The sequence below is a fragment of the Chiloscyllium punctatum genome, chromosome 49, assembly GCF_047496795.1.
Source record: "Chiloscyllium punctatum isolate Juve2018m chromosome 49, sChiPun1.3, whole genome shotgun sequence".
Taxonomy (NCBI): Eukaryota; Metazoa; Chordata; class Chondrichthyes; order Orectolobiformes; family Hemiscylliidae; genus Chiloscyllium; species Chiloscyllium punctatum.
The window spans coordinates 25,722,798-25,734,907 of NC_092787.1; the positions used below are offsets into that span (position 1 = coordinate 25,722,798).

The following is a 12,110-nucleotide window of genomic DNA, read 5'->3' on the forward strand; positions in this document are numbered from 1 at the left end:
ATCTCCTCACTTACCGAAAAAAAATTGCAAAGTTATGGTCTGGGCTGCTGACTTAAGAATGTTTTGAGTGGTCTGGTCTAGTCCATAACAAAACATTCCCCTTTTCATGAAATACGTTTGTTTAAATTAGCATTTAAGTTATGCAAGTTATCCAACATAAATGGTTAAACATAAAATGATTATTTATTAACAAAGTAGAATGTTCACTTTAATCGGTTCCACTTTCATCAGTCTCTGAACATGAATTGCATAGACTTTAAATTGTGCACATTTCTTAAAGGTCCATGTGCACATTGCAGTTGGCTGTTTGTATCTGCTCATCCCAGTGTGGTGTTCCTGTGGCAGTGTTGTTGCCATGGTAACTCCTGTTGCTGACTCAATTCCATTGTTGGGGAATGGTGGACCTCTGTCAATGATGGTTGCTCTGTGCAGGTGGTGAGATGATGTCTTCCTGATCAGCTGCCTGGGGTTTCTCTAGATGACCAGATGTGTAACAGCATACCTGGTCATTCATATTTATCACACGTAACTGAGATGACAATTGCACATTCCCAGTTGCAAGGTGTATTGATTCGTGTTAAGAGCTGTTGAATGTTTGCACTCTGACTTGTCATTCCTCAAGGAGGTTCTATTTCCTTTGTAAAAAATGCCACCTCTGGCTATCATGTTATAACTCTGTTATAAGAACAGCTGTGCCCTTGATACTCTCAGGGCATGGTTGATCCGCACTGTGTGGTTTTATCAAAGTGAAATTTGATTTGATATTGTTTTACCTTGATTTTATCACACTGTTTTACTAGTTTTGTTTTTTTGCTATTGGAAGAGTAGTTTAGGGGTGACATGACATTAATCTTTGGACTGGACTAATTTCCCTGCTCTCATTCAGTGTATTTCTCTACTCAAAGATCTTTGTCGAAAGTGAGGCTGGATTTTTTTCAATTTCCTTATGAATCCTTCAACGATTTTCACTGTCGCCCTAGTCTTCACATTTGCCTGGGGATAGAGTGAAGATGATGTATGGCCTTGAATTTCACAGTTCTTTGCCATGAATTGAGGGTCATTGTTGCTCACTGCATTGCAGCAATAGCTGAAGTGTGCTTTCAGGAATTCTACAATCCCACCACAAGTCATTCCTGTCATCTACTCCAACTGCCAATGGTCAGAATAGTAACCGACATGGTAAACAAGTTCCTACAAAAGTGAAGAGATCTATTTCCAAGCTCTGTCCAGGATGTCATGCAGTATAAACGCTCCTTTGCCTGCAGAGCTCCGTATCCATTACAAGCACTGCACTGGCTGATGTGGTAATTAATCTCATTGCTCATTTACACCAATGAAGCACTTCTCTTGCCTTCTTCAGAATGGACTCAATTCTTGATAGACAGGTTTCATCATCATTTCTTTTCCTGCCTCTTTCCTTAAGGAGACTCTATTTCCTTTGTACAGAGTGCCATCTCTGGCTATCATATTGTTTATCTTTGCCCCACACTCTTACAACAACAGCTGTGCCCTTGATACTTTCAGGCCATCATTTCACCACAGTTTCCTGTGGCTCTTGCTGCTGAATTTACTTGATTGGAACAAGGTGTTTGTCTTTCAGACTCAAATGTCTCTCTGGACTGATAACTTCCAGACTATGTCAAACTGTTGCTTCCCATTGAATCTGGAATGTTTCAGACTCATCTTAGCATCCTGTATTTCCTTTATAAGGAGAGGCTTCACTTGACATCATGTTGGCAATATATATCTGTTTCCCCTGCTCATGTTTCATAACCAGATGAAATCTCTGCAAATACAGGAGCAATCGTTATAGACTTTTGGAGCAGATCAAACTGATTTGAGAAAAATGCTTTAAAGTGGTTTATGGTTGGATTCCACTGTCATGTTATCTCTCCCCAAACGTTATGGACATATTTTCTTTTCCTCCATGTGATGTCTGTTATTATATTTACATCCTGCCCTCTGGCCTTCATCTTCCTGCTGACTCTTTTTGCAAATGTTTATTTTTTTTCCCCCCAGTATGTTGGTCTGCATCGTCTCTTAGAATAATGTAAAGCTATGTCTGTTCTCCAGTACACTGACTGTTATTGTCAACCTCAGTGCTTCTGCTTGTTAACTTTCTTGAGAAGTAGGGTTCACCTTTCTCAGCAGATGTGCTCTCACAGCAGAATCCTTTACGCTTAGGCAACCCCATCTCTGACAATATCATCATTCAGTTCTCAAAACTCAGAATTCACCTAAATGTATCAGTGTGGCCATGTACTGATCGATAGTCACCTCCTCCTCTTCAATTCTGACTGTTGAATAAATATTGTTTGTATGTAACATTATAACAGAGGTCAAAGTGTGTCTTCAACATCCCTCCTGTGTTGCTTTTCTGTGCCTCAGTCACATTTAAGCTGCAGTACCTCTGCTTGGTTTCCCCAAGGGGCTACTTAGATTGCAAAGCTTGTATGTTCAGGTTTATAAAATAAAATTCTGTTGCTGATTCATATTTAGTGTATTCCTCAGCAGTTGAAGAAAGTTCCAATTCTGTCTCCTATCTCCTTCCATTTCTACAGCAGCAGGAAATGGGAAATGCACAGTCATTTTGACCGAGCCAGTAATTGGAAGTTGCAGTCTGGTTCTATTTACTCATTCCTTGCTGTTTCTTTCAGTGGTTGGCTCTCTTACAGCTCAGAAAAATCCACAATTTTCAGCTGCACCACTCTGACACCATGTTCCAAGTGAGGTGTTTATTGGATGCCACAGGCTACACACAAAGGTGCTTACAGCAGAGGTTATATAACTACAGTCAGCTAGTACACAAAATACCGTTGTATTTCTCCCACCATCATGAAAATGTGTCACTACTTCTAATGATTTATATATCAATACTCCCAGATTAGTTTACTCCTGTGGTCCAGTTAGACTCACTTTTCTCAAGAAGCATGTATTCAACTTTTTTCTTATTATTAAGATGTTCCTGTTCAAGTCCATCTGCCAATTATAAATCTGTCACTGTTCAGAATATTTCGGATCCAAGGTAGATAACCTCACTAAGTTGATCTCTGGTTTCACAAGATTGTTGCAGGAAGTGTATCAATGTTTTGCAGAGGGTCCCCAGTGAGTGTTCATATTAACAGGAGTCCCTTGGGAGGTGTCGGTTCTTGTAGGGAGTACTTGGGGAGTGTTGATATTTACAGAGGAACCCCGGGGAGTGTGTCTACCTCTGGGGTTCTTGGGGAGTGTTGATACTTAGAGGTCTCTGGAGAATATTGGTATGAACAGGAGGTCATTACAGGGGGTCCCTGGGGAGAGTCTGTATTTACAGGGGGACCCCTGGGGTGTGTCTGTATTCACAGGGGTCCCCTAGGGAGTGTCTGTATTTGCAGGGGGTCTTCTGGAGTTGTGTGTATTTTCAGGGGTCTCTGGAGCATGTCTGTATTTATAGGGGGTCCCTGGACCATGTCTGTATTCACAGGGGTCCCCTGGGGAGTGTCTGTATTTACAGTGGGTCCCCTGGTGAGAGGCTGCATTTACAGGGGGTCCCTGGGGAGAGTCTGTATTTACACGGGTCCCCTACGGAGTGTCTGTATTTGCAGGAGCTCCCTGGGGAGAGTGGATATTAACGGGGGAACGGTATCCCTGGGGAGTGACCGGTGAATTAGCTGTTCCACTGCACGAGTGAAGGAAGTTCAGAGAGCCACGGGAGTGGGTGATTGATGAGGAGTTGGAGAAAGAGTCTATTCAGAAATGTAAAACTGAACAGGTAGCAGCGGCCAATTCTCTAGGACTGGGGGTGGGGGGGTGCTGGTGACAGAGCCAGAAGGTGAGCAGATCAAAACTACATCTCCCACAACACCCTGAAGATGACAATACCCGGAAATGGAGATGAAAGTCTCAGTACAGCGACAGGGGAAGAGATTCGATTTGCACGTTCCTCCGGGGGGAGAGGGAGCTGGAGGTCAGTGTGACAGAGACAGTCCCCGGGGGGTGGGGGGTGAGGTGAGAAAAGCAGGAAGGGGACTGGGGCTGCACACTGATGTCTCTGCAATGAAGGGTGCTGCATTGGAAACTGTCCTCTGCCCCTGTGGAGCTCAGGGACTTTTATGTCTGTATATGTGCGCAACGCTGTGTTGTTACGGGCTAATAATGTGAAGGATTGTGAACGTCAGTGTCGAGCTGGCTGTGCTCATGACTATCACAGCAGCAGCCGCAGAGGGAGCTGACACACACACACAGAGGAACATCCTGCAGACTGCTCCTGACACTCACCAGCCTCACAGAGAGAGAATTTCCTGTGATTCTCTCCCCTCCTCAGCCCTAGCTCTTTATTTTACAGTTTTTTTTTTGTTGCTGTTCTGACAGCACTCTGGGTCTGTCCCTACCTCCCCCAGTGACTCCCTGGGTCATGGCCGGGGACCATGCTTTAGAAAACAAGGGTTACTAATCCCTCCCTCCCCTGCCCTCCCAGCTGGGAGGGAGGAGAGGCTGAGGAAACATCTCCCCATCTGAAGGTGGAAGAGTTCTCTCATGTGCATCTCTGTGCCCTGGGCGGTAGTTAGCAGGGGAGGGTTGGGGTGGGTTTTTACATACACGCACAGACAGGGAATGAATGGACCAGGCTGGAGTGAGTTAGAGTGAGCTGTGTCCCTCAATGTTCCGCCCTGGGGGCTGCCTGTTGCTCACCCTCTGCCTGTCCCTACTACTGCCTGCTGCTGCGGCTATGGGCTGTATTAGCAGCCTAGTGTGTAAACCCCGAGTCTGCCGTGAATCCATCTGTCTCAAGGAACTCTCCGCCACCATCGACGCCAACCCCACGGTCATCGACGAGAGCTCGGACATTGTGCTCCGGTACCGGACCCCGTATTTCCGAGCGACCGCCCGGGTCTGTGTGCCTCCAATCCTCCGGGCCGAGACGTGGGTGGTCGGTTGGATCCAAGCCTGTAACTACATGGAGTTTTACAACACGTACGGAGAGCTGGGCATGTGAGTATGCGAGAGGCAACCCCTCTGTCTCTGTATGTCTCTGGGCACTGACTGTGGGCAGGAACTGGGCTTGAGCGGGCACCGACCTCTGTCACTGAGTGGGGTCAGGGATCTGTCACTGAGTGTTGGGTTGTTAGTGTGTCAGTCAGTGAATGTTAGACTGTAAGTGTGTCAGTGTCAGACTCTGTGTGGGAGTGTGTACGAGTGTTAGACGGTGTGTGAATGTGTATTAGACTGTATGCGTGTGTTAGACTGTATGTCAGTGAGTATTAGACTGTGTGTGTCAGCGAGTGTTGGGATCCGTCAGTGTGTGTCTGCAAGTGTAGAATGTGTGTATGTGAGCAATACAGAGTTGGTGTGTGAGAGAAAGTTTGTGTGTGATGGTTGAGTAAATGTGTATCTGTATACGTGAGAGATAGTGAATGAGATTGTGTATGACTGATATGAGCAATAGTTTGTGTGTGCACAAGTGGTTGTGCTCATAAGTGAGTGTGTGAATGTGTGTGTGTCGAGTGAGTGAAGGGATGTGTGTATGACTGAGTGAGGGAGTGTGCATGTGTTTGTGTGTGCGCCCGTGTGTGCATGTGTGTTTGAGTGTGTGTCAAACACAGAAATTGTTGGAAAAACTCAGCAGGTCTGGCAGCACCTGAGGGGAGAGAAACAGACTTAATGTTTCGTGTCCAGTGACCCTTCCTCAGAACTCTGGACCTGAAATGGTAACTCTGCTTCTTTCCCCTGGGATGCTGTCAGACCTGCTGACTTTCTCCAACAATGTTTGTTTGATTCAGATCTCCAGCATCCAGTTCTTGGTTTTATTTTTGAGAGGGTGGGTGTGAGAGGGTGGGTGTGAGAGGGTGGGTGTGAGAGGGTGGGTGTGAGAGGGTGGGTGTGAGAGGGTGGGTGTATGTTTGTGTGAGTGTGTGTGTGTGTGAATGTGTGTGTGAGAGAGAGATGGGGGAGAGACAGACAGGATGGGGGAGAGAGAGAGAGACGGGGGGGGGAGGAAGGGAGGAGGGAGAGAGGCTGTGTGTGAGAGTGGGAGGGAGAGAAAAAGACAAGGTGAGAGAGAGAGAGAGACAGGGAGAGACAGAGAGGGAGACAGAGAGAGAGAGAGGGTGGACTGGTGGTGGTTTAACCTTATGGTCTTTGGGTGTAGAGGGGAGTTGGCTGGAATGTGTCTAATTTCATTGCTATCTTTAACCTTTCTGTTGATGGACTCGTGTTCCTATTACTCTGAGGGATTTACCAGTGCATTAAGGTATCATTAATGAACGTTTCAGGCAAATAGTGATGCTGAAAGCCTGTTCCAGCTTAATAATCACATCAAGCTGGTTAGATAACACCCTAACTAGAGTGTGACAGCTGTTTAGAATATATATTGTGGGTTTTTTTTACTGCATTATACATTTAGCCTTTTGTAACATATCAAATATAACCAGGCACATACTCTGAGTAATCCATTAGATTCTCAGTCACAACAATCTCCCTGTATTCCTAAGGTGTTATGTACAGTTACAAACAATCCCAGGAGAAACAGTATGATAGATACAACAGTCTTGTGCAAGTACATGGTCTTACAGCTGGAAGACAGGTTAGTTGGTCCCATCTATGGTATAAACAAGCCTCCAAACAACAGCATATCCTTTTATCTCACTCACCCTGATGGCTATTTTTCTGGTTTTGTCTCATATGTATCTAAATTATTTACCTCAAGCACTTGCTGTAACAGCAAGTTCCACATTCTGGGCTGAAGACGCTTCACCTGAATTCCAGATTGGATTAATTAGTCAGGATCTTATATTTATGACTGAGTTCTGGTCTCTCCTGCAAGTAGATGTAATGTCTCATGTTCTGACCTTAGTCATGAACCTAGCCCACAATATCTTGGCAAAGGCGTTTTGGGCAATGAATACATTACTCCAACAATATTACTCTTATCGCTACTTCATTTTACTTTGTCAAATAATTCATGAAATTTTGATAAATTCAGTCATAATCTGATCCCAGATAACCAGTGGATATGGAGAGTACCTGTTTAAGAGATGTAATTTGATTTAGATCATGAATGGCCTGTTCTGCCTTCTTAACTGAGTGTATCATCTCTCATGGTGTATATTGGCTGGTAATGCTGTCATTTCCTGGCACCTAGAATGGGGTCACAGGCCAATAATGCCACAGAAAAACTGAGTCAGCACAGAGATTCATCTCGAGAGAGAGGGGGACATTGAAATAGGACTGATAATAAAATTGCACAGACCCTTGATTAAACAACACTTGGGAAGTGACAATGAGCACATCTGGACTCCATGTTACAAAAAGGAAATGTAGGGGTAGATAGAGTTATAGAGTGATACAGCACAGAAACAGGCCCTTCAGCCCAACTGGTCCACGCTGACCAGGTTTCCTAATGTTGAATCACAGAAGGTCTTACAATGCAGAAGGATGCCATTTGAGTCACCTTGCTATGATGAGCATTATCACCTCCCACACTTCCACATTGTATTCACCCAAATAACTATCCAGTGTCCCTATGGAATGCCTCAGCTGAACCTGTCCCCACCACATTTCCAGGCAATGCATTCCACACCCTAACTACTCACTGTGTGAAAATGTTTTTCCTCACATTGCCCCGCTTCCTTTGCAGAACACCTAAAATCGATGCCATCTTGTTCTTGTTCCTTTTACAAACATGAACAGTTTCTCCCTGTGGGTGGCTCAGTGGTAAGCACTGCTCCCTGATAGCACTGGGGACACAGGTTCAATTCTACCCTCAGGTGACTGTCTGTGTGGGTTTCTTCTGGGTGCTCTGGTTTCCTCCCATAGTCCAAAGATGTACAGGTTAGGGTGGATTGGCCATGCTAAATTGTACTGTAGTGTCCAGGGATGTGCAGACTAGGTGGGTTAGCCGTGAGGAATGCAGGGATAGGGTTAGGGGGGTGGGTCTGGGTGGGATGCTTTTCAGAGGCTCAGTAGACTTGATGGGCTGAATGGCCTGCTTCCACATTGTAGGGATTCTGTGATTCTATCTACTCTGCAAAGCCTACTCATGATTTTGAAAATTTCAATTAAATTTCCTCTTAGCCACCTTCTCTCCAAAAAGAACGGTCCCAAATTGCTACTACACTCTCTCCAAAGTGTCCTCATCTTTCCAATAATGTGGGCTCCTTAAATGTACACACTACTCCAACTGAGGGCTAACAGGTGTCTTGTACAAGTTTAACATCACCTCCTTGCTCTTGGACTCCATGCCCCTATTACTAAAGCCTGTAATGTATATTAATTGCCCTCTCCCCCGTCCCACCAATGAGGTGTGCACAAATACCCCCAGCTGCCTTTGCCCCTGCACCCCCTTTACAATTGCACCCTCTATTATATATTTGTCTTTCAATGTTCTCCCGAGAAAGTGCATTCACCTCACATTTCTGTGCATTAAGCTTCATCTACCGCCTGTCCGCCCACTCCACCAACATATATCCTTGTTGAGTTAGAAATGTAACTCGGTAGCAGAAATGGTAATTGTGACCACATCCATCTGGGCTCTGATTTGATTGTGAGTTCCTGACACCGTGCTTCCTCACTTGGTTTTTCGGAGAGAGAGTAGTGGCCACACTGACAGGGGCTTCTCCATCCTCCTGATCGTATCCGGTTTGCTCTGGTCAAACAAGGCCAATATCCCCTCCCCTCCCTGTCCACAACTACTCACTGCAGGAATATTCTAACCTCATTAAATGGGGGTGAGGAAGAAGACGTTGGATTAACACAAGTCCCACATACTCAGAAATCCTTCTATGTGTCTTGAGCCCAGCCTGATGTTAATCACAGAATACTGCCCCCTGTTGTTGTCCAGCTCCTGTGCAACTGGGGGAGTGAATTCAGGCTCTGGGACCACGTTCCTCAGGAATTGCAAAATCAAACCAACTTCTACAGAGTCAGCACTCCTCTCTGTCCTCAGCACATTGCTCCATTTCCCTACCATCTCACAGGTTTACACGTTTACACGTGGTAAGGTCCCATAACTAATTAATCAGCTTCCAGAGGTGTTGTGTGAGAGAATAAAGTTTGACCAGGCCACACTTGGGCTTTTCAAACTATGCTTGGAAATTATCCCATCCCCTGAACATGTAAACACAACCTGAGATGAACAACACTTTGGAAAGACAGTGCATCACTTCCTCAGTGCTGTAAAAGCAGAAGATAGACAGAACTTGCATTTCTATTGCCTCCTTCAGGACATCCCAAAGTGATTTACAGCCTTCTGGGGTGTAGTCAATGTTGTAATGTAGGAAATGCAGCAGCCAATTTGTACACAGTAAGATTCCATTAACATCTGTATGACAATAACCCAGACCATTGCATTTTAGTGGGCCCAGTCTGTTAGCTGGGAAAGTGTTAACAGTCTGTAGCATTGACCTCAACAGACAACAAGTACACACTATTAAATTTTTCAAAGCAAGCACTTCCTAAATACGAGGGGATTAAATGTCACTCCCACAAATCCTAACACCACACAGTTACCAAATCAAATATCTGTAATGAAACAAATGATGAGTGAGCCCAGGATAATTTATTAATGTCAGAATTACACGATTATAAACTCAATAACTTTCTGAGAAGATTTAATCCTCAATTCTGAAATTGTGTAGTTGTTTTGGAAGATTAAGAAGGAAAATGTCTTTCAAAAGACAGAAGATCAGTGACCGCAGCCTCAGATCTGAACTAGTTGTCATCAGAAGGACCATGGTGGTTGGGGAAGATGAGGTGGACATTTTAGAACTTGGAATATACCTTCTGATGGGAAAACAGGTTTAAAACTAGGGACCATAACTACAAGACAGTCACTAATAATTCCAGGCAGGAATTCAGAAGAAACCTCATTACACAGAATAGTGTATGGGGGAGGTGATGGCCTAGTGATATTAATGCTAGACTATTAATCCAGAAACCCAGATAATATCCTGGGGACCTGGGCTCGAATCCCACCACAGCAGATGACCATTGTCAGAAAAACCTATCTGGGTCACTAATGTCCTTTAGGGAAGGAAACTGCCATCCTTACCTCATCTGGCCTACACGTGACTTCAGACCCACAGCAATGTGGCTGACTCTTAAACTGCCCTCAGGGTAATTAGGAGAGGACAATAAATGGTGGTCTAGCCAGCAATGCCTTCATACAGTGAGTGATTTAAGAAAAATGGGGAACTTGCTACCATAAGTGAGGTATCATATAGATTAATTGAAAGGGAGCTGGGTAAGCTCAAGGAAGAGAGGACTATTTTGTTGGGGTGAGATGAGATTGTTTGTATGGAGCACAGCTCACTAATTCTGCTCCAACTGAACCACCTCTGCCTTTCAGAATACCTAAGGCAGCAGGTGCAGGGAAAATCCTCACTTGGAAATATATCAGCATTCCCTTCACTGTCCCTGGGTCAAAATCCTAGAAGTTTCCTCCTACAGGGGGCTGTGATAAATGGAAGGGGGGGGGGCGAGGGGGAATGTAGCTGAGAATGCAATAGGTAGGTGGAGATGGGGTGTGATGGTATTCGGTCGGAGTGGAGGGTGGAGCGGATAGGTAGGAAGGAAGATGGACAGGGAGGACAGTTCAAGAGGGCGTTGCCGAGTTGGGGGGTTGGATGTCACATATACCTAAGTACAGTGAAAAGTTTGGTTTTGTGTGCAGTACAGGCAGATCGTACCATACAATGGTCATAGGGTGATGGAACAGATCGACAAATACGATGTTAATGGCTGCAGAGAAGGTGCACAGAGAGCAAGGTGAACATTAGGTTTGAAATTAGAGAGGTCTATTCAGAAATCTAAAAACAGCGGTGAAGAAGCTGTTCTTGAATCTGGTGGTCCATGTGTTTAAGTTCTTGTACTTCTGCCTGTCGGAAGAGATTATAACCAGGGCCTTTGATGCTGGTGGCTGCCTTGGAATAGTAGCTTTCAAAAGGCAGTGGGATAAATACTTGAAAATAAATCATCTGTAAGACAATGAAGGGAAGAGCAGGGGGAGCGGGACTAATTGAGCTGCCCTTTCAGAGAGCTGGCACAGGCACAATGGGCAGAATGGCCTCTTTCCATGAGATAGCTTCTGCCATGAGATAGTGACCTGTGAGGAGTGATATAAATGGAAAGCTGGTATTGGTGCCATTGAATGAAGGGTATGATGCTGCAGGTAGTGAACTCTATGCCTCATCGTCTAGTGTTGCCTGTTTGTGTGCATAATAATATGCTATCTGCAAGAATTCATCAAACATTGAAACTCAGATGTGGTAGACTAACTGAGAGCAAGGCAATAAATAAACCTCCCCAGATATCTGCCCTTTCTTTAACCCTGTCCTCGAAATGTGTCTCAGACAAGGCCAGTACCTACTGTCTAATTCCTAATTTGGAGATGCCAGTGTTGGACTGGGGTGGACAAAGTTAAAAATCACACAACACCAAGTTATAGTCCAACAGGTTTAATTGGAAGCACACTAGCTTTCGGAGCGACGCTCCTTCATCAGGTGATAGCACCAATTAAACCTGTTGGATTATAACCTGGTGTTGTGTGATTTTTAACTTTGTCTAATTCCTAGTGATGCTCAAAGGGTACAATGGAACTGGAAGCAATGGGTGCTAGGAATGATCCTAATAAAAGGGATTGTCAAATTCCTTATGATAGCACAGATCTGGAAAGACACCAATGACAAATTGATATTGTTCAATTGACAGCTGGTGGATTGTACAGACCAGTGTTCAGGCTTCTTGTTATTTGAAATGATTTATAGAATCCCTACAATGTGGAAGCAGGCCATTCATGCCCCCAAATCCACACTGACCCACAACAGCATCCCATCCAGACCTAGCCCCCTACCCCATCCCTGAAACCCTGCATTCCATGGCTAACCCACCTAGCCTGCACATCCCTGGACAGTATGGGGCAATTCCCCATGGCCAATCCACCCTAACCTGCACATCTTTGGATTGTGGGAGGAAACTAGAGCACCCAGAGGAAGCCCATGCTGACACCAGGAGAATGTGCAAACTCCACATAGACAGTCGCCTGAGGCTAGAATCAAACCTGGGTCCCTAGCGCTGCGAGGTAGCTGTGCTAACCACTGAGCCACCACGCCACCCATTTAGATGCAGGAACCAAT

At 45.1% G+C, this 12,110-nt stretch overlaps 1 protein-coding gene across 1 annotated transcript in view; it reads left to right on the top strand.

Moving 5' to 3' along the window:
* Positions 1 to 4,034: 4,034 nt before the first annotated feature.
* Positions 4,035 to 12,110, top strand: part of fam78ab (family with sequence similarity 78 member Ab) — a 32,974-nt gene continuing 24,898 nt past the window's right edge. The window contains exon 1 of the mRNA XM_072565951.1: positions 4,035 to 4,971. Coding sequence (XP_072422052.1) covers positions 4,640 to 4,971 — 332 coding nt within the window. The 5' untranslated portion in view covers positions 4,035 to 4,639. The remainder of the gene's footprint in view (positions 4,972 to 12,110) is intronic.